This window comes from Vombatus ursinus, unplaced genomic scaffold, assembly GCF_900497805.2.
Source record: "Vombatus ursinus unplaced genomic scaffold, bare-nosed wombat genome assembly UNPS02014822.1, whole genome shotgun sequence".
NCBI lineage: Eukaryota > Metazoa > Chordata > Mammalia > Diprotodontia > Vombatidae > Vombatus > Vombatus ursinus.
In genome coordinates, this window is record NW_020954600.1 from 14,160,473 (window position 1) to 14,184,423 (window position 23,951).

The 23,951-nt window shown below is 40.6% G+C and overlaps 1 protein-coding gene across 1 annotated transcript in view; it reads right to left on the bottom strand.

Moving 5' to 3' along the window:
* The window catches only part of KIAA1549L (KIAA1549 like), a 178,549-nt gene extending 154,819 nt beyond the window's left edge, over positions 1-23,730 (bottom strand). Inside the window, exon 1 of the mRNA XM_027837754.1 lies at positions 23,697-23,730. Within this exon, the coding sequence (XP_027693555.1) occupies positions 23,697-23,730 (34 nt within the window). The remainder of the gene's footprint in view (positions 1-23,696) is intronic.
* Between the last annotated feature and the right edge of the window lie 221 nt (positions 23,731-23,951).

Below are 23,951 nucleotides of genomic sequence, written 5' to 3' on the forward strand. Positions count from 1 at the left end.
CTATTCTGGACACACAATCCTCTATTTCCCATCTCCCTTTGCACCACCTGCCCTTCATGCCTGGAATGCTTTCTCTTCTCATCTCTGTTTGCAGGAATTCATGATTTCCTTCAAAACTTAGCTCAAGCCCCATCCTCTAAGTAAAGTCATTTCTGATGCCCCTGGTATTCACATGTGGGCAGTCTCCACCCCTCTCCCCACGAGAATGTAAGTTTCTTGAGAACAAGGATTTTTCACTTTTGTCTCTATTTCCAGGGCTGAACACGGTTCCCAATACAGAATAGGCACTTAATAAATGCTTCTTGATTGATCAATTGCTTAATTTTAGTTAGCCCTAGAGGGAAGTAAGGCTATTCAAATGAAGCAGGCCAGGAAGACTTTCAGGCAAGATGTGTCTACTTCCACCAAAGAAGAAAAGGTAAGATATCAAAGAGAAGGCCAAAAAATTATGGGATAGGTAGGCGATGTTTACATTATGTTGTAAAAGTTTAAGTTTAAAGTCTCTCCAAAGCAACAGACCCATAATTAAGTGCTCACTTAACAAGCCCAGTAAAATTAAGATTTCTTCCATATTTAGATCAACCCTCCCAATTCCCATCCTTTCAAGAGACAGACTAGCCTAGCTAATTACAGCGTTAAAGTGATGGCCCATGAATAATCGTAGACACTTGCCTAAAACCAAAAAAGTAGTGATAAGCAAAATTAACTCAAGATGGAGTCAAAAAATACCTTTCTGAGACCAGCATACCACAGGCATCTGTCCTGGTTTCCATTCAATATTAATTAAGCACTTACTGTGTTCAAAGTTCTGAGCTAGGCACTAGAGATACAAAGACAAAAACAAAACACTTCCTGCCCTCAAGGAGCTTACATCCTACCGGAATGTTAAATTCTACTGGAGCTCCATTGTCTGTCTATTTCACTCCAGGTTCAGCCTTCTATCCACTATGTAAGCTGCTCTCATAATCACCTTGAACAAGGCTCTTCTACTGAGCCTCAGTTTTCTAATATATAAAACAAGTTAAACTGTTAGACTCTTTGCAAAACACAATATTAAATTGCTTTTGCACAGTTGGCTTTCTACCCTGATGTGTCCAATTTCCCCCATAGCAGTACACAGCATACATTCCAAGAACAGAAAGAAATAGCTGCAATTTCAGTTTGCAATTTCTTTCTGCCCTTGTCCTCTCTTGGACGGCCTGCTTGGACTCATTTTGCATTTTCTCCTGCAGCTCTCCGAGGACTGGTACCCCCATCTCTTCCTGGCAATATATTCCCTTTCACAACCTATAATGTTTATCCTTTTTCCCTTCTATTTCATCAAGTGAGTAACTGTCCAACCTCATCATCCCTATTCCTCTTCTGGCTGCTTCAGTCCATTTGGGATGTTAACTGAGCTCCCCTGGCCAGACATGACATATGCTTCTCATCTCTAAAAAATGGTCCATTCCACCTCATACACCTATGTCCAAGGCACATAGTAGGTGCTATATAAATGTTCATTCCCCTCCCCCCATCCTTGCCTTAGTTGTAAACTCTGCCAGACCCCACTTCCCCTCACATCTGCACACATGTATAACGTAAGAACTGGAAGAAACTTTCCCACGTGTGTGTGTGTGTGTGTGTGTGAGTGTGTGTGTGTATATATATACATACATACTAGTCTGAGCTCTTCATTCCATAAATGAGGAAACTGAGGGTGTGGCTTTTCTCTCCCATTGGTTCCTTGACCTCTTCAAACTATAGAGTTTTTTACCTGGAGTTCCACAGTGAAATCGCCTTCCATGCTGTTTGAATCACCTAGAGAGCTGGTTTTCACTTGTTTCATTTATTTACTCACTAAAATAGAGTGCTAGATTTAGGAAGCAGGAAGATTTAGGTTCAAATTCTGCCTCACATACATATTGGCTATGTGACCGTAGGTAAAATCATTTAAGCATTTTGAACCTCAGTTTCCCCATCGGTAAAATGGAGTTTTTATGGGGTTAAAATGGGAGATAATAATAATAGCAACCTCTTCCCAGGGCCATTATGAGGATCAAATAAGAACATGTATGTAAGTGCTTTGAACATCTTAAAGTCTCTATAAATGTGAGCTGCTAATATCACTGATTCTCCAAATACCTAAATAAGGCACCTGAGATGTCAGTGATGTGGACACTTCCTTCAATAATGAAGACCACAATCTGGCCGTTGAGCCCCCTCTCTCTCCTCCCCTCCGCAGCTACAGATTTGAATCAATACTGTTCTGACTTCAAGTCCAGCACTCCATCTCCTGCACTACTCCACAAGATGAGAAATGATCGATCAAGGTATGAAACCTTGCTCCAACCCTCAACATGTAGGAGAAGAGATAGTTAGGTAGCACAATGGGTAGTGCTCTGGACCTGAAGTCAAGAAGACCTGGGTTTAAGCCTGGCCTCAAATACTTACTAGCTGTGTGACCCTGGGCAAGTCACTTCACCACTGCCTCAGTTTCTTCATCTATAAAATGGAGACAACACAGCAGTTACTTCTCAGGTTGTTAAGAGGATTAAATGAGATAATGTTTGTGAAGTGCTATGCAAGCCTTAAAGAATTATATAAATGCTTGTTATTGTTAGTATTACTGTTGTTGTTTTAAACCAGAGTAGCTAGAAAAAAGACAAGGACTCAGGATTATGAAATGATCATTTGCTTTGCTCAGCATGTGCCCCACTATGGAGTTCCTTTATCAGTGGGTGTCTGAGGCCCTTTCCATATCTGTCTCTTAAAGCACACAGTCAGAAGCCAGGACCCTTGATATCAAATCCAGGCTTCACTCAGCACTACAGGCATACTTCACCAAATATCTTTAGCAGGTTACAGAAAGCCATAATGTTAGGCAAAACATTGTTATTGGGGTCTGCTAGCGCTGTAAGAACAGCACCATAAATGAGAATCCAGCCGAATGATGGTCAGATGAGGTTTCACAACACTGTCCAATGCGGATCAGATCCTGTGTAGACCCAGCCCACACGATCCGCCATCATTATTTAGGCAGGCAAACTTGAGGTTAAAACACAGACTACAACCTCAAGATAAATAACCTACAATTTTGTCTTCCACCCTGAATCGTGAACATTACAATTATCACAGCAAGTAATTGTTAGGACCATATACCGGTGAAATAGTAACATAAGCTTTGTTAACTTCTTGAAAATTCCAAGAGTGATTAAGTATTCCCAGTTGCACAAACAAATTGCACAAAACTTTGGTTGGGCTGTTAATTTCTGTGAGTGGAATCTGAGAACTTGCCACTTTCCAAAATACCACTAAAAAATTACTATCATATGATTCACTTGAACTTTTAGAAATAAAGTATTGGTAAGATCAAAACTAGTTTGAACTACCAGACTGAATTTTAAAATGGTAAAACTTTAAACCAAAATTTCCAGTTTAGTCACATGGGTTTTATAGGGCAAATTATTCCCATCCTAAGAGGGTTTTTTTTTTTGTTTTTGTTTTTTTTGTTTTTTGCTTTTTGGTGAGGCAATTGGGCTTAAGTGACTTGCCCAGGCTCACACAGCTAGTAAGTGTCAAATATCTGAGGCCAGATTTGAATTCAGGTTCTCCTGATTCCAAGGCCAGAGCTCTATCCACTGCTCCATCTAGCTGCTCCCCCATCCTAAGAGTTTTATACATGTGATTAGTCGTGTACTTTAGGGTATTAGGATATTATAAAGTTCGAATTAGGTAATAACACTAATAATAGTTAACATTTATGTGGTTCTTTAAGGTTTGCAAAGTGTCTTCCATATATTATCTCAGTTGGTCCTCAGAATAACCCTGAAAGGTAGATGTTATTGTCCCCATAGATGAGGAAACTGATGCACTTGGGGAGTGACCCAGCTAGTAAGTGTCAGGATTTGAATTTGGGTCTTTTCTGATTTCAAGACCAGCACTCTTTTGACTAGGCTTCTTACAGCTGCCTTGGCAAAGTGTTTTGTAAACCTTAGTGCACTTTGTAAGTGTTTTTTGTTTATTATTATTATTATTATTTTCAAAGCATTCAAACTGTTCAAACACAAAATCCCTGAGAAACAGCAATATACATTAAAAATGAAGAACTGAAATTAAAAACTGAGAAGGAAAATTAAAACAGCAGTAATTGTTGGAGAAATCAAGTTCAATAAATATAAAGATTATATCATGACACTAAGTAGAAGCCTGGTACACTTGGAAACTACACCCTAATGTGGTTCATAATTTCAAAACAAGTGGAAAAGGGAAGACTCAGGGGACCATGAGAGACGGATGTAAGTATTCGAAAGGCTGGCAAGAAGAGAAGACTTATCCTATTGGGCCTCAAAAGGCAGAAATAGGAAGAATGAGTAGAGTTGCCCAGAAGTAGATTTAGTTTGATGTAAGGAAAAGCTTCTTAGCAATAAGAGCTATCCCAAATGGAATGGATTATTGTCAGAGGTACTGGATTGCTCATTACCTGGGAAGACTTCAGGTCAAAGCTAGATGACAACTTGTCTAAGAATATTATAGGAGGGATCCCTGCATGCGTGCGGGGTGAATTCAATAAATTCCAAAGTCATTACTGGCTCTGAAACTCTGTGATTTTATGAAATCTAGATGCCAATTTTGGATCAGCTAGGTGGCTTAGTGGATAGGCACCAGAACCGGAGTCAGGAAGACCTGAATTCAGATCCAGTCTCAGACACTTCCTAGCTGTGTGACCCTGAGCAAGTCAGTTAATGCTGTTTGCCTCCCTTTCCTCATCTATAAAATGAGCTGGAAAAGGAAATGGCAAACCACTTCAGTATCTTTGCCAACAAAACCCCAAACAGGGTCACAAAGAGTTAGACACAACTGAAATGACTGAACAACAACAAAGGGGATGGTTTTCTTTCCAAAAAGACCCATTTCAATGGTTTGTTATAATATGAGGTTGATTCTAGTTTTCCCAAAGGTAATGCCCTAGCATACAAACTCTAGTAGATTTTACCATGCTGGAAAAGATTTGCATATTGGTCCCCTTGATTGGAAGACTGTCTGCTAGCCAAGATTAGTCTACCTCTTAGTGCCTTTGCACTCCCACCTGGAGTGACCCCCCATCTCCGAGAATCCCTCATTTCCTCCAAGGGCACCTTTTACACGAGGTCTTTTCTGACTTTTCACAGCTACTAATGTGTTCCCCCATAAATCACTTCACAGAGATTTTCTATTTTTTTCACATACTGATATATGGACATGTTTTGTCCCCCAGCTAAACTGTGAGCACATTGAGGGCAGGGACCATTTCCACCTTTGTCTTTGTATCTCCAATGCCTGGTGCTTAATCAATGCTTGTCGATTGATGAATTGATGAACAGTACTTTGGCCATGGCAGCCCACAAAATGAAGAAAAATATTTTTTAATGATCTTCAATTCTTTGTCATGCCCTTTTGATGCCACAGTATTGATAGTAGAAAAGGGGGGGAAAGAGTGCTAAGGATCACAGTGGTGTCAGATCATTGGTAAACATAATTTTAATCATTTTAAAGTAACAGTAAGACAGCTAGGTGGCACATTGTATAGAGCACTAGCCCTGGAGTAGACAAACTGAGTTCAAATCCAGTCTCAGATATTTACTAATTGTGTGACTCTGGGCAAACCACTTAATCTCTGCCTCAGTTTCCTAAGATAAAATGGAGATAATAACACCATCTACCACCCAGAGATATTGTTAGAATCAAATGAGGTAGTATTTGTAAAGCACTTTGCAAATCCTAAAATGTTAGACAAATGATAGCTATTATTGTTATTGGTGCTCTAAATGTGAGCTTTTAGTTGAACATACAATGAGTCAAGAGGGAGGAACTGGAGAAACCAAATCAAATCAATATTGGCATCCTTGCTATTGATAGAACAATGGCTCACAGCTTCTCCTTGAGGAGCCAAGTCAAGGAATTGTCAGATTTCTTTTTCCTCATGGACATAAAAGGGAAAAGAAGAGTGTGATGGAAACCTTGGTCATCTCACTGGGCAACACTCATGGTTAGCATATGTCAAAAGAGCATCCTGAAGCTGCAGTTTACATATCATCCTATCTTGTAGAAGATGAGAAGGTAGAGAAACTCCACCAAAAACTCAACAAGATCTTTTGAGCAAAAACCAGATTTTGATGCTTGGTGATTTCAGTGAAGAAGTAGACATATGGGAGCTCAACTAAATACATTTTGGGAAATACGGCTTAGAGTTAAGAAGCAAAAGAGGTCAAAGGACTATGCAGATATTTCAAGACAATATTTCATTTAGAGTTAATCAATAAGCATTTATTAAGCACCTGCTACATGAAATAAACAAAGTACTAAGAAGGGAATTAGTACCATTAAGTCACAAACACTAGTGATGTAACCGGAAACTTAAGGCATGACAAAATTCCTTTTTGTTGTTGTTCAGTCATTTCAGTTGTGTCCAACTTTTTGTGACCCCATTAGGAATTTTCTTGGCAAAGATACCAGAGTGACTTGCCATTTCCTTCTCCAGCTCATTTTACAGATGAGGGAATTCAAGGGTCCTGCCCAGGGTCACACAGATTGTAAGTGTATGTGCCAGTTATTGGGCTAAGTACTAAGGGTTATCAAGAAAGATAGAAGATGTCACCTGCTCTTGGGCAACTCACAGTCTAATAGAGAAGGCAATATACAAACAACTATGTACAAACAAGATACATATGGGATAAATTGGTGACAATCAACAGAGGGAAGGCACTAGAATTAAGGAAAGGCAGCTTGTGGAAAGTGGGATTTTAGCTGGGATGTGAAGGAAGCCAGGAAATGGAGATGAGGAGGGAGAGAATTCCAGGCATGAGAAACAGGCAGAAAAAATAGCCAGAGTCAGGAGATGGAGTGTCAGGAGTGAGGAACAGCAAAAAAGGCAAGTGTCCTTAGATTATAGACTACATGGTGAGACTAAAGTCCTCAAAGAGAGAGCTGGAAAATAAGACGAGGGCCCCAAATCACAAACAAGTAAACTGACTTTATCTTAACAGATAGACAATGGAGCTGGAAACAATTTCTGAATTGGCTATCTGAGGTTCAGTCAGGCCCTCAGCTTGTTAAAGAAAAGATAAAAATTAAAACCAAATTAGAAGAAAGGATAAAGTTGGGAAAATGCTGTCCACAATTTAAATAGCTCCAACCTGTCTTACCCAAGCAAGCTATCAATGCTGAAAATTGGGCAATAGATGAAGATATTAAATTGGCTCATCATCACTTCACATAGAAGTCTAACCAATCTAAAGCTATCGCCATGATGGAAAGGCCATAAGGGCCTGGCAACCACCTCATCCAGCACACACACTATTGATCTTCTTGCCAACAGAAGGCTCATGGCAGCCACATACAGCACTATGAGTTTATAATATAAACTAATTTTCAAAACCTCATGGAAGAGGATGGTGGACAATTATCAACAGTAATGATAATAACAGTAATACCTCATAAATAGCAAGAAGTATAGGAGGGGAAAATGAATTTGCAAAATGCTTAAGATGAGAACTAATTAAGTATAGCATCCCAAGTGCATTTAAAGATGAAACTGGAAAGAGAACAATAAAAATTGAAAATATTTAATAGCATTCTCTAATATCATATATTCCTTATCAATGACAACAAAACCATCATGTTTGGACTTTAAAATCTCATGCCCCAGTTTGTCAAATAAAAAGTGTAAATGGAACCAAAAAGGAAGAAAAACTGGGCCAGACCAGTGGAGGAAATCTACATTGGAAGTGGTGATGCTGTTGAAAGAATAGTTGTCAAGGTACCTGAAAGTTATACAATGTGTAAGAGAAACAACACAAATGATATTACCAACAAAAAAGAAGCAATTAAAAGAACAGCTATAACTACACACTGATAGGATTACTTTCTCATCTCCACAAAATTCTTTATAAGAATGATATCTGTGTAAAAGGTGTGATGAGACTGTAAGAAGGGAAGGGGCCAGCTTTCATAAAGGATAGTCCACAGCAGGCTACATTTCATGGGCACACAATTGGATGAAAGATGCAGAGGACAGAAGATCTTGCTGTATTTATCATTGTTGGAGGTTTTTCATCATTTAAGTTGGCAGCATAAAATTCATCTTCAAAGTTCCTCTTCCAACAAGGTGGCCCTCCTGTATATTGTTAAGATCATAGAAGATTCCATGATAAGATTCTACCACAAAGATAATTTCTAAGTATACCATGATTATGAAAGATGTGTTACATAGTGCAGAAATGTCCACATGACCACAAAACTCCTGGAAGTGGCTGGATATAGATTAAAACATAATTGGGAAATATTTAACAAAATAAATAAAAGTACATTTCCATATGATGTTAATGGCTTTTTAAGTCAACATGTGACCCTATCTCTAATTGAGTTTGACATCACTGGTGAAGCCTCACATCCAGAAAGACTTGGGTTCAGGTTTTACGTCCGACATGTAACAGTCTTTTACCTTTTCAGTGCTCTCGATAACTCTCTATGACTATAAGTTGCAAAGAAAGTGCCAACCTGCATTGGTAGAGGGAATTTCCTCACCTGGGACTTCCCTAGGTCCCAGGGAAATCACAGGACCAGTACTTATTTCTATGATTTTGATTATCAGCATTAAGTGAGCCATGACACAAAGAGGCATGTGCTCAACAAGTGTATTCCATGTTCATAGAGAATATTCAGAGTAGAGACCAAATGGAAGAGGGATTTCCTACCAATGGAGAAGGTCTCCAAATGTACCCATTGTGGATGACACTGTATGGATGGCATTAAAATTCCAGAATACTGAAGAACACCCTAAATGAGATGTGAAGTCATTCAAAAGAGCTTGATGTAACAGTCCACAGATGAAAAATGAGTCGATGAAGAAACCTTACTGTCTCACATATAACATACAGTTGTATGAAAAACCCATCTTGGATATAGACAGCTGGGCAATGAACTAGGACAGTTGGGGAGGTAGGAAGAGCTAGGTTGAGGTCTGGTCGGTCTCTAATATGAGTTGAATATGTGGCCTTGGACAAGTCACTTAACCTCTTTTGTGCCCCAAAGCACATTGTCTATATCATCCTTTTGGCTTAGCCACTTTCACTCTGCATCAGTTCAGACGAACCTCTCCCTGTTTTTCTAAATCCTTATGACACCTGCTTTTAAACAGGCTTTCTCACACAGGCTGTGCACTGTGGTTACACCAGCAGGGGTGGGAGAATGAACCCACCAAGTGGATCCCAAACCAGTGTCTGCTGAGAGAGAGAGAGAGAGAGAGAGAGAGAGGAATAAGATGTCCACATCCCATTTATCAGATAAAGCACAAAAAATATTCTTGAAAATTCACCAGCAATCACAGCTGTGTCATCTGTAAATGTGTGTGGTATGTTGACAGAGCAGCTGGTGAGTATGAGCATTAGCAAATATTAAAGAGAAAAAGGGCAGTTTCCCTCAACATCCTACTTGGAGGGAGAGGGTTGAGAAGAGCAAGTAGGCTCAATGAATCCATTTCAGCTTAATAAGCAAGGATTTCTATGCTAACAAAATAACTTGCCTGCTACCGTCCAACGACAGAGGAAGTTGGTGTCAACTTTGGGGCAACTTGGGAGGTTTTGTCTAACTTCATAACTGCTTCCTGGAGAAGAGAAATGTCCATCCTTGCATGACAGAAAGTAACTTGACTGGAGGTCAAGAAGGAATGAGGGCCAGGAGAAAGGAGAGACATTTGGAATTATTGACAGCATCACTCCTTTTCTTTCTTTCTTTCATTTTTTTTTTGGCAATTGGGGTTAAGTGACTTGCCCAGGGTCACACAGCTATTAAGTGTCAAGTGTTTGGTCTGAGGCTGGATTTGAATTCAGGTCCTTCTGACTTCAGAGCCGATGCTCTATCCACTGCGCCACCTAGTTGCCCCGATAGCATCACTCCTTCAGCACTGAAAAGGAACTCAAACATCATCTGGTCCAACTTTCTCATTGGGGAAAAGGCGGCCCAGAGAGATTAAGTGATGTAACCAATATCATACATGTTATGAATGAGCATGAACCCAGGATGTGAACCCAGGTCCTCTGACTTCCAAATACAGTGGCCTTTTCACTACTGAACTAGGATTCAAAAGGTAGCACTGGGGTAGTTGAAGGAGCACATTTCTAGGAGTCAGTGGCTCTCAGGCTATAGAGCTAATGCTGATATTTATTAGCTGTGTAGCCTTGGGGAACTTCTCTGAGCCTTGGTTTCTTTATCTGTAAAATGGAACTAAGAATACTTCCACAACCTACCTCATGGGATTATTATGAATACTGAATTTACTTAAAGTACTTTACAAATGTAAGACACTCTAGAAACATAAGAACTCTCCTCCCCTCATAAAAATACATTAGGATATCTGTCAATAAAAGATTTATTCACAGAATTTCAGAGTTGAAAGAGATCTCAGTGGAATCTAGGCCAATCTATACTCAAAGGAGCCCTTCTATAATAGAATATAAGGTTCTTGAGGACAGGGACTATTCTATAGGTTCCTAGAGTTAGAGCTGGAAAAGGTCTTAGAGGTCATCTCATCCAATTCCTTATTTTACCATAAGGAAACTGAGGCTCAGAGAGCTGAGGTGACATCACTAACTTCACATAAGTTTTAAGTAGTGGAGGTTGGATTTGAAGGCAGGCCCCTGAACCCCAAATACAGTATGTTCTCTACTGTACCAGATAGCATCATTGTTGACTTTGTATGCTGAGCATCAGGCTCAGTGCCCACAGAGTAAGTGCGCTATAATGTTGAAGAGAGGAAGGGAGGAAGAACAGAAAGAAGGGAGAGAGGAAATGAGAAAAGGAAGGAAGGAAAGAAGGAAGGAATAGAAGGAAGAAAGGGAGAGAAGGAAGGGAGAGAAGGAAGGGAGGAAGAGAGGGAAGAAAGGGAAAGAAAGAAGGAAGGGAGAGAAGGAAGGGAGGAAGAGAGGGAAGAAAGGGAAAGAAGGAAAGAAAGGAGAGAAGGAAGAAGGGAGGGAGGGAGGGTCCATCAGTCTTTCCTTGAAGACCTCTAAAGATAGAGAACCCATTACCTTTCAAGGTGTGCCAAATCAAACTAAGTTAGTCTCCTATAGACATCAAAATCCTCTAGAAATGAAATACTCAATAGCATAATCAAACAGAACACTGTCTTCCTAGGCTGGGCACTGGGCTATGCTAGACAGTGAGTCAAGTTCAAGTATATTATCAGAAGCTTATAATGCAGTTTGATTACAACATTTGGATAAGGAACATGAAACAAACTCTGGATGCCACATATAGCTGATACTTAGCAGCCCTTGACAGATGGTTGCATCCATCAGATGCTTCCCAAGTGAGGAAAGATCCCAGATGAGGATGATACCTTTTCCATTATCCACGGGAGAAAGCCCCTGCCTATCTTCTTTCTGAGCAATGCCTTGGCTGCTATGAACTGGCTGAATGGAATACGAAGAGCTCATAAAAGGATGATTAAATATGAGAGACCAGAAAGTGCTATGGCCAAGCTAATGCTTTGGAACCTCTTTGTAGAAAAGCCAAGTGATAGGAAGTCTTTTTTTTTTTTAATGAGCTCTTGTTCCAAAGTATAAACTGCTTTCCAGGAACTGGGTTAGTGATAACGTCCTCAAAATCTGTCACAAAAGAAAGAGAAAGCTGGAGCAAGAGGACCTTCCTGCTTCCCTGAGGCCACACCCTGAGCAGTGACACCCGAGACACGTCTTCCCATGTGCTAGTCAGTCTTGCTGCTTTAGCCAAATGACTGGTGAGCTATTTCCCAAGATAGAAGCTTTCAATATTTCAAAGTCTTTTCAGGAATTCTGCATATACTTTGTCTCTTAGCTTTACTGCTTCACCCTTATGATATAAATACATTTAATCTCCAAAATGTTATAACCTTGAAGTGATGCTTTTTTTTAGCTTAATTGCTGTTTTAATGGCACAGACAGTCCTCCCACCCCCATTCTGCCAAGAAAGGAAGATCTGAAAATGTTGGCCAGAAGTAATACAAGTCCCACAGGGACCTTAGTCTTCAATCCATCGATACTTTAAAGGATACATTGTCTCATCTCATGTGAATACCTGCTCTATTGCTAGAGATGACAAACCCTCCATCCCTTCTCAGTCTTTGAGTCCTGCCCTTGTCTTTCCATAAATATTCCCCACCTGATGTGCAGGAGGCCATCCTTTTATTCCTTTACTATTTCAAGAATATCACTGCACCAATCAGGCACTCTTACTCTGGCTGCAGGACCAGCTAACATCCTTTTAAAGTAATAGATTCCCTCAAAGATGTCTTTTATGCCACTTTTCACGTGCAACTCATTGTGGGTAACACGTCAGAGCCGGCACAAACCCACTAGGCCCTTTCCATTGCCCTTTGGGTCACCAATGATTTCATTTTTCTGCTATTTTGGTGTGCCATCATTTGGAGACATGTAACGTTGCCAGGACGCAATGCTGCACTGCAGGGCTTTTGAAATGTGGCACTATTTTTGCCTAATGCAGACAGAGTTGTAGTTTCATTTTCCTGCCCTATTTATACCTTTCCAACATCTGTCTGAGGTTATCATGCAATATGAGTATGAATAAGATAATAATAATGTGTAATAACAATAGTTGCTGGTGTTTATATAGTTATATATAGTACTAGTGATATAGTATTAGTAACACTCGTAATTAGTAAGCTAGTAATAAGTAAACTAGTAATCAGCAAACTAGTAATATAGTATATAGTATAGTAATACGTATATATGATAGCAGCTGGCAAGTATGATCATTAGCAAATAGAGAAACATGCACACATATACATACACACATACACACATACATATATGTATATATCATATACATACACACATACATATATGTACACACATGTAAACTTTTTCTGTATTATGTCAAATATCCTGAACCACTCTGGATTTGACCTTCTTGCCAGCACCTAGTATATAATTGCATGAGTACTTTAACAGGAAACATCATAGCAGAGTATCAAAGCTTCAGACTTAAGGATCTGGGTTTGAATCTTGACTCCTGTACCCCTCCCTCCATTTCTTGGTGAATCAGTTCTATTATACTTAAATTTCTTGTCCCCTCATCCAGCCATGGATCATGTTTTGCCCAACTCCACCCTTAGATTATGTCTGTCATCAACAAACTTTGCTCCTTTTCACATGCTACTGAATACAGCTGAGGGGCAGCTAGGTGGTACAGTGGATAGAGTGCAGAGCCTGGAGTCAGGAAGACTCATCTTTCTGGGTTCAAATCCAGCCTCAGACACTTGCTACCTGGGTGGGCAAGTCATTTAACTCTGTTTGCCTCAGTTTCTTCATCTGTAAAATGATCTGGAGAAGGAAATGGCAAACCATTCCCAGTATCTCTGCCAAGAAAACCCCAAGCAGGGTCATGAAGAGTTAGACATGACTGAACAACCACAAACAGAATAGAGCTAAAGAAAATCACATGTCACCCATGTAAATCTATAGAAATACGAATTATTGTCACTTCCTTTCCACAGCACTTGCCAGTCTCTTATGATTCCACAAGTTCCCATTACTAGCGTTAATAGAGGCTTTGGGTCTACTACAAATTAAAGTCACATACTCTCAACTGAGCCATCACTACAGCAAGGCAACATTTTGATACGTCCCTAATCAATTTGATATCTCAGAATAGTTTAAGTGGGCCAGTGTGGCTGGAACAGAGTGTTCGAAGGGAGCTAATATGAAAATAAGACCAGCAAGCAAAGTGTGAGTCAGATTGTGGATGGCTTTCAATGCCAAAAGAGCCATTTGTCTTTCCTCCTAGAGCCAACAGCACTACACTCAGCTAGGCTGGCCCTCTGATGATTGACACAGAATTAATCACTGGGAGCACATTTAGTCTTTTCAGGTCATCAGGGCCAGCCAGAGCTTGCCCCCCACTGACAAAGCCTTAGAGAAGCCAGGGTCATCTATAGCCCATGAAACAGCTGGTAATACAAAAGTATAAGAGTAATAGTTTAGTGGAGTTCACAAGCATATATACATAAGCATAGAATCCACTAGAAAAAACCCTTAGGGGTCATTAAGTCCAACCCCCTCATTTTACAGATGAGGAAACCGAGGCACAGAGATGTTAAGTAACTTGCCTAGAATCACCTGGAGTCATAGACTCGTAGCTTGAAGGATTCTTAGAAGCAATCAAGTCCAATCCCTTCATTCTGCACAAAAAGGAGGCACAAGGTGGATAAGTGAAGAGCCTAGGGTCCCATGACTAGCCTAGGGTGGGATGGGAATACAGTTCATCCTAACTATAAGTCTAGTGTCCTTTCCACGCTCCTCTCCAGGCCTCATGTACAAGGCTGTCAACCGTAAATCAAATTCCCCTCCCCTCGTCCCCACACGGAGGGGTACACGGCTTGTGGCATTCTTATTTCTGACTCAAAATTCCGTTTCTCTATCTTGGCATTTCCAGTGAAGTCGGAAACAACTTAGTTTAATTTTTATTCTGTCTTTTCAAATTTTAAAATCATAGAATCCTATAATATATACTATATATAATATAGTACATATAATATATACTATATATTGTATATATGTATATAGTATAGTATATATGTAGAGAAAATATGATAGATATATAACATAACATAAATATATAATATGTATAATAACATATATATATAATATTATAATATAATATGATTTAGAGGAAAAATCCCTGAAAGAGATTTAAAGATTTCTAATCCAACGCCTTCATTTAATTGGACAAACATGAGTCCCAGAGAGATGAAATAACTCACAGATTACCCAGGGAGTTAGTAACAGAGCTAATACAAGAACTCACCAAAGCCTGTGGTTTTACCCCCCATCAACTTGTCAGCCTTCTTCCATATAAACCCAAACATTTCAGAGTATTTTTAAATTCATTTGTCATCAGAGAGACTTGGTGAGATGTCATTAATATGCCAAAAGACTTTCCAGCTGACATACCTAACTACCATCTGTTAAACATTTCAAAATATGTGCCACTGATGCCCACCTCCCTGACTCTAACAAAGCCCAGGGGGCCAGAATAGCCAGATTCACTGTGTAAACCCATGTTGTTTAGTTGCTTTTCAGTTGTGCCTGACCCTTCATGACCCCTTTTGGGGTTTTCTTGGCAAAGATATTGGAGCTGTTTGCCATTTCCTTCTCTAGTTCATTTTACAGATGAAAAAACTGAGGTAAACAGGGGCAAGTGACTTGCCCAGGGTCATACAGCTAGTAAGTACCTAAGGCCAGATTTGGACTCAGGTCTCCATGACTCCAGACTCAGAGCTCCATCTACTGTGTCACCCATGTAAACCTATAGAAATACAAATTACTGTCACTTCCATTACCCAGCATTGCCAGTCTCCTATGATTCCACAAGTTATCATAACTAGAGCTAATAGAGGCAATAGTGACAAAGATGGTATTAAAATAGCCGCTTCCATTCAGGCATTTCTACTTGTATAACAATAGTGGTTTTGCTTGGCAGGAAATAAAAGGCAGGAGAAGGAATGGGAAGCAGAAAGAGAGATCGCCTCCCGGCAATGTGTTGTTTGACAAAAGACGAAAACCTGGCATGAGCAATTCAAGGAATGGTACAAGAGAAAGAAAACTGACCTTCAAGTCTGAGGACATGAGTTCAGATCTTCCTCTAAGGCTTACTCAATATGAGCATGGGCAAATCACTTAAATTCCCTGGGTCTTAGTTTTGCCTTTCTTTATATACCTAGAGTTTAGTACACTCTCTGACATATAGTTATTGTTTAAAAAAAATGCTTCTTGATTAACTAACTCAACTATAATATGGCGGTGTGGAAAGGTGAAGGAGAGAGCCCCTGATGTCCCTCTTAGGTTTATATCTAGGATAAATGCTAGAGCTGGGGTCAGAGGACAAGGTTCAAATCTTGACTCTATTCTGGGCAAGTCCCTTCACTTCTCTGGGTCTCAGTTTCCCCATCTGTAGAATAAGGAAGTTGGGCAAGATGGCCTCTAAAGTCTTTTTCTTCTCTAGATCTAGGATCCAATCAGTCTTCTTTATTCTGGTACCATGACACCTTTGTGGACACCTTCCCCAACGTTACCCATTCAAGTCCATCCACACCTTATCCTATGCAGAGAGATAGAACTGACATGCTGAGGAAGGAGGGGGCCTTCCCTTGGACCTACTGACATCTGGTGAGCACTAATGGTGCACACCATTAGTATCATCCATTATGTACCCCTCAGCCTTGTTACAGTAATGTCACACTCCTTTTCCTACTTGTACATTTATCAGATATCTTTTTTTTTGCCACTTTTCCCATTCAATTCTCTGTTGAGAAAATATTGCAGTCTGCTCCTGATTACCATGGGTCTCTCCATCACCCTGTCGGTGGCCCTGAAACTCTAATTCTTCAGACACAACACTATGAAGCATGCTTCAGTCATGTAGCATCAATGGAAGAATACTAGCATTAAAAAGATAGACTTTTACTCAGAATGAGATCAGTATTTTTTGGACATGGCCAATGTGAGTATTTGTTTTGATTGATTGAGCCTGTTTGTTATATAGCCTTTGTTTTCCTTTTTCCTAATGGTAGTGGGAAGATGGAAGGGAAGAAGAATGATCTTTTTGGTTAATTGGAAAAGGTTTAATATAATTTAAAGTAAAATGAAAAAATGAACCTTTGTTTCAGGGACAAGTTTTGGGTTATTAAAAACACTGTGCAGTTCACGGGATGTAATTCAGACTACTTTCTCTTCCTATCTAATTCTAGGTCCAGTTTATTATCCTTCTGTAGCTTGCTCAAGATATACGTACAGATGGATTGGTTCTATGGGCTGTCCAACTGTATAGCATAGTCTGGACCAGAGGTGGGGAACCTGTGGCCTCGAGGCCACATGTGGCCCTCTGGATCCTCTAGACCCCTTTGACTGAGGGCTGCACTTGAGGACCCAGAGGGCCACATGTGTCCTCGAGGCCGCAGGTTCCCCACCCCTGGACTTTGGACAATACTCATTCTTCACCTACTTGGTTTTTCTTAGGTAGGTAGTTAATAGATAATAGGTTTAATAGTTAAATGTTTTATAGTTAATCGGTTTTTCCTAGATAGATAGTTAATCTTTCGAGTGATTATTAGGAAGTTCTGCAAAGTCTACACATGGATAAAATTGATAGATGGTTACAGCTCTCCTCTGCTCTATCTGAATGCATCTGAAACCAAATTACCTTAGGCATGACGATCCTAGGACCATAAAAACAAATCTCCCCAGCTACATTTTTTCCAAGATGTACTCACAAGAGGCTGCTTATGTTGTAGCTTCTCTGTCCAGTTGTCTGTGATGACCGGTCACCAGCTGCCCATTTCTGATAACCTCTATCAAAATTCATTTTATGTGATACCATCCTTTCTACCCGAACCATGCCTGTAGCTAAGAAGCTAACCCCACCCCAGGAGCCAGATAGGGGAGGGAGGCTCTCTGCTACCCAGAAGATCAGGGAAATGTTATTGAGAGTAACCTGGAAGAGCAGAGGTGTCCAAACTCCTTCCAAGGGCAGACGACCTTGTAAATCTCAGCAGTGAGTGCAGAATGGTTTCAGCAGTGTGTTTTCAGTGATTAAAATAGGACCATTCAATGAACCAGGCAGATCAGCTCAGGCCCCGAATCATAAACCTCCTGTACTCTGAGCTTTAGAATGAGTCAGGATCACAGGCCAAGGGAGAGAAGGCAGCACAGACACAGGACCATGTTGTCTCTAGTTATGATTTTTTCTAAAATATATCTCTCCATGAAACCAAAGATTAACCTTTTTCAATGCAGCTCCTTCTACTGCCTGGTTAATGAAATGTCTCAGCTTTAGAAAAAAAAAAAACCAAATCATCTTGCAAGCCTTTGTTTCCCCAGGAAAAAGCAAATCGGGAATGTTATCCAATGTGGAGGCCCAGCTCTCTCTTACTGGCTGTGAGAGGGAGCAGGTGGAGCAAAGGGGATTCAGGGTCTTGGATGTCAGAAAACCCCAGAGAGCCTAAAATTAACATCTAGGAAGGAGAAACCCATGATTGGGGCATTTCTACAAGGCAAATAGCTGGAAGGGGCCTGAGAACATCTCATCCTAGAATCATCAATCAATCAACGAGTGTGTATGAAACACCTCCCGTGTGCCTGGTCTAGTGCCAGGTGTATCCATTTATACAATGCTCTCTGGTTTGCAAATCACCTGACTTACACTTCACCTCATCTGATCCTCACAATCACCTGGTGAGGCAGTGCTATTATGATCCTCATTTTACAAAGAAGGAAACTGAGGCTCAAAGAGGTTTGGTTACTTGCCCAAGGTCACACTGGTAGTGTGTGGCACAGCCTAGGTTCAAACCCAGGTCTGATGAGACGTCCCCTTTCCAGGGTCCCAGCAATCTTTAATTCTCACAAAAGTACCACAAGTATTATTTGCCATGTGACAAATGAGGAAAAACAAGATTTGGAGGTGTTCAATCGGCCTCTCCCTCATTATACAGCTGATAAGAGGCTAAATTTGAATCCAAGTCCCTCCTGACCCTAATTCCAGTACTTTTTTCACCACACCATACCATGCAATCTACTCCTCCCTTTCCCTAGGGTGGGAAACCCACTCAGTCAATCAATAAACATCTATTAAACCAACAGGAATACATTTGCATAGTAGATTCTGGTAGCTAAAACATCTAACCAGGGCACTGAGGGTTCCCCCTCCCCCCCACCTTTTCCTCTTGGATGCTTTCTCTCACATGATGACAGATGGAGGAATCCTGCCTGGGAGCAACAAGCCCAGAACATATCCTCATGCTGAGAGGGCTAATGGGAAGTCTCTGTTAGCCCTACTCATTACAAACTCTGCCACAGTCACCTCTCAAAGAGCATAGAGGGTAAAAGATGGCCTCTAGCTCCTTTTCTCTACTCAGAATTCAGATAATATGAGAACAGGCAAAGGGAGACGATAATAATAGCAGCTAGCATTTATATAATGCTTTAAGATTTGCAAAGTACTTTACAAGTATTATCTCATTTTATCCTTACAACAACCCTGGGATTTAGGTGCTTTTATTATCTTTATTTTACAGAAGGGGACAGAAAGTTTGAGTGACCTGCCTAGGATCACACAGCTAGAAGTGTCTGAGAAAGGATTTGAACTCAGTTCTTCCTGACTCCAGGTCTGACACTGTGTCCACTATACCACCTAGTGAAAAGTATAGGGGTGCCCTAAAGAATCCATGGATAAATTTTAAGGTGTCTATGAACTTGGATGGGAAAAATTAATATAACTGTTTTCTTTTATAATTCTATGTATTTTATTTTATAGATTTAAAAACTTCATTCTGAACAGAGATCCATAGGCTTCACCAGACTGCCAAAAAGTTCAAAATTCCTGATATAAAGAAGAGGTGAGCAAACAGAAAGTAAGAAGAAGGAGCCACAGCACAGAGGTGGAGGAGAACCTGGTTTCTCAAACAGAAGACAATGGAAAGCTGGCATGTGGGTACCAGGGAGTGATGACAGCAGATGAGGGGTATGTTTGTAGCAGACTTCTGAGATGATTGGAGCAGGCAGACGGGGAGCTTCAGGTGACAACCTTGTTAGCGGCAAATGACTAAAAACATGACTAAAAACACACATAACAGGCACAATCCATCAGCCCTCCTGTGCCAGTCAGCTAATGAGCTCAAGGAGTAGAAGATTTTGCTGGAACTGCCTATTCATGTTGGGTGTTGAGCACTTGCCATTTTGAAGAGAGAGCTACTTTTATGGAGGTGATAGAGAGAATGCAAACTGCCCCTCATGAGTCCAGAGACAAACTCACATGGTTAAAGAGATCTTAAAAAAGAAATCCTCTATCCACATTCTTCAAAGCAGAATTCCTGGAATGTGATCTGCATCAGGCTGGGAGAGTGAGTGTCCACTGTTTACTGTCCAAAATATTGGGCAGGTAGGTGCTGTAACAGATAGAGAGTAGGACCTAGAGGCTGGAAGACCCGAGCTCAAATCCAGCCTTAGACACTTATTAGCCATGTGACCCTGTGTAAGTCACTTTACTACTGCTTTGCTCCAGTTTCCTCAACTGTAAAATGGAAGTGATAATAGCACCCACCTCCCAGAGTTGTTGTGAAGATCAAATGAGATAATAATTATAAAGCATTTAGCACTGTGCCTGGCACATAGTAGGTGCTATTTAAATTATTGTTAGCTATTATTCAAGATGCAGATTCAAATAGCATGTTAGGAAAAAATTAGTGAGACTAAGGAAATGATTAATGGGTTACATTAGAGTAGAGAAGTGGAAAAAGCTTGGATCACCAAACATGGACATCATTGATGAAAACCAGTCAATCTCAGGCCTCCAAATGACTTTCCTGGGATCAAACCAAAAAAACCGCTAGGAAAACAGTTGCTGATAATTAGAGTTACCAATGCAGACATGTACCGTTACACCTCACTTTTTTGTAACAGTTGTGAAAAAAAAAGCATGTGTGCCCTGAATTTTGCTCAACAGAGCCCTCTGTTCTATGTGCCAAGCATTGACTATTTAAAAACAGTTTGACAGCTTAAAGTGAAAACTGAACCATTTAAAGTGAAAAACCCTTTCATAATAAAAATATCCCTTTACATTTTCATAATGTCTTATAGTTCACAAAGCTCTTTCACAGCTAATCATTTAGTAAGAATTCTTGCAAGTCATCAGCTCAGCAATGATTTTCCCTACTGATTTTTTTCCTGAAAAAATATCTTGGCCAGTACTCTAAACGTGGAGAGAAATTGATAGTTCAGAAAATTTCAAAACCATTTGTTTTAAATTAATTTAGGAGCCAAGAAAGATGAGAAAAATGCTCTGTTTTATATCTGGTAATTCATTCATTTATTCATTCAATAAGCATTTATCAAGTGCCTACTATGTACCAGACAATGGGGTGAGAAAGACCCTTCAAAGGGCTTCCATTGTATTATAGGGTACCTTGAACACAGATAAGTAAATATATTGTTGTATTGTTCGGTTGTGTCCAACTCTTCATGACCTCATGGACCACACTGTCCATGGGATTTTCTTGGCAAGGATACTGGAGTAGTTTGCCATTTCCTTCTCCAGTCGATAAGGCAAACAGAGGTTAAGTGACTTGCCCAGGGTCACACAGCTAGTAAGTGCCTGAAGTTGGTGTGAACTCAAGTCTTCTGACTCTATCCACTGACCTACCTAGCTGTCTCTATCAACAAAGTAAATTAAAATGAATTTCCAAGAAGGAAGGTGCTGGCAACTGCGGGGAACCGTCTAGATCTTGACACATTAAAGAGTACCTGGGCACAACCTATAGGCAAGCATATGGTCAAAACTATGCTTTAGGAATTACAATTTGACAACTTTGTGAAGGATGGATTGGACAGGGAGGAGACTAGTGGCAGGGGGACCAATGAAAAGGCTACATCTACAGTCCAGGGAAAGGGCAATGGGCACCTCAAGGAGGGTGGCACAGAAAGAAGGAGGTTTGTGTTAGAGACATTTTAGAGAGAGAAACAAGATTTGGCAACAGACTGGACAGGTGAGGTGGTGAGAGAGAGGATGGCTGTGAGGAGGTGAATAAGTGCTCTTTGAGGGGAAATGGTCAATTTAGAAGGGAAATAGTGTTATAATGTAGAATTTTATATAAACTTAATCTGACTCAGTCTCTTCCCTGCTCTCTCAGGTGATTCTAAAAGCCTGAATATTACCTTGCTGTGTAAAAAAAACCCACTGCTTAATGATTCTGATGATTTCCATAAGTGGGTTTTCACACACAAAAAAATTAATTGGTCAACTCTGTCTATCCCTCACTACAGCCAAGGCGTGGCCCCCATCAGGCCATGTAGGCAACAGGAGCTGAAGCATTAACATGACCAGGATGAGACAATGAAGAAACATTTATGGAAGACTTCGCTGCATAGCAAATACGGCACATTATATATTCATGCATTCATTCAACGTTTACCTACTACATGAAAGATATTGTACAAAGGTGCCGTGGGGAATGCAAAGTTTGATAAGACACAGTCACTGTGCTCAAGGAGATGGTACAGGAGAAGGAGCCCTGACTCTGCATTCAGAGGGCTTGGGTTCAAATCCCTCCTCTGATGCTCCTCATATGACCTTGGTCAAGTCACTTAACTTCCGTGGACTTCTGTGTAAGGTCAAGGGGTACATCATCAACTGACATCCCTTCTAGATGTATCCCTGTGTGACCTTGGGAAAACCTCCCTGGGCCTCAGCTTCCTCATCTGCGTAAAGTGGGGGGGATTGGATTAGGTAGCCTCTAAAGTCACTTAAAGCTCCAGATCTATAAATCTTTGAGGACAATGAGGAAGAGACCTTTGGCATCACCTCGAACAGCTCCCTCATTTTACCCCTGTGGAAATCACTGCTCTCCCCTTCCCCTTCATAGTACCCGAACCTGTACGTTCTGACTTCATATCTAATGCTCCTTCTACTACCTCACATGTGAAGTGGAGAGGAGTCAGGTACATAAAAAAACTACAGCACTAACAAAACCACTGATAAGAACAAAATCCCCACATGAACCAAAATAGTTATAGCAGCACTTTCTGTGGTAGCAAAGAATTGTAGATGTGCATCAACTGGGGAATGGCTAAACAAATGGTGGCACGAGAATGGAATGGAATGTTAATGCACTTTGAGAAATGGCGTGTGTGATGAACAGAGAAGCCTAGGAAGATTGACATGAACTGATGCAGAATGGGGTAAGAAGGGCCAAGGAAAACATATGCACAATGCCTATAATCATACAAATTAAAAGAACCCAAAAAAATCAAAAATTTGGTACACGATTATAAAGAACAAGCTTGGTTCCAAAGAAGAGATTTAAAAGACAACATTCCCATCTCACTCCTGTGAAGAGTGAGAGGTCCACAAGGGTGGTATATTGCATTTATTCTCAAACTTTTTCAGTGTATTGATTAAGTATGCTGATTTTTTACCTCTTTTTTTGTTTTAAAAATATTCTTTGTTATATGGGATGGTTCTTTGGGGAAGGAGGAGAGAATGGGATGATGGGGAAATCATGATGTTAAAAAAAAGAAAACAACAGAAGACATCAATAAGAACTAATTTTTAAAAATAAAGTAAGACTCATGAGGGAAAGCCCATAATACACACTAGAAGGTGATAAGTAGAAAGGAGAGGCACAGTGGATGATGGATGATGGGTTGGCACCTCAGCTGAACTCCACAGTGACTCGGAGGGCATTATCCCAGAAAGCCTTACATGGGAGAGGATGGAAAAGGACTCTCTAACCCTTTGGCATCACCTCGAACAGCTCCCTGAAGAAGGAAATGGGAAGCACAACTAGAAGTGAAGGAACAGGAGGATATTGGAGAATATCACAAGCTTACCGAATGTCGGCCAAAAGCAAGAAGATGGCGGAAAAGCTACCTTTGTCGTACCTAGAGGATGAGGCTTATGCCTATACACAATCCTTAAGTCCACACCCTCAAGGTCAGTACCTTGCTCATTGGGAGGGAGAAGAGAGTCTAGAATTGAGATTTTTTTCAGTGTGGGGAATTCTCGAGGTGGGAAACCCCTTTACTGATGCAGGGGAGCAATTCCCTCATAACTTAGACTGTTAAGGGGGTTGTTTGTGGGCACTGAAAGGTTAAGTGACCTGTCCATAGTCATATAATAGGACTTGAACTCACCTGTTCCTGATTGAGAGGCCCACTCTCTACCCATCACGCCACACTACCTCTCACCTTGTCTAGCATAGCCACTTAGTAAATGTTCTTCAATTGAATTAAAGAAAAAAGTTGAAATCTGAAAGAGGGAAGCCCCTTGTGATTATAAACATATGCTTTAAGAGACACAGAGAGATGGAGGCAGAGAGACAGAGGGAGGAAGGGGAAAGGGAGGGAGAGATGGAGAAAGAAACAGAGACAACAGAAAGGAAGGGGGAG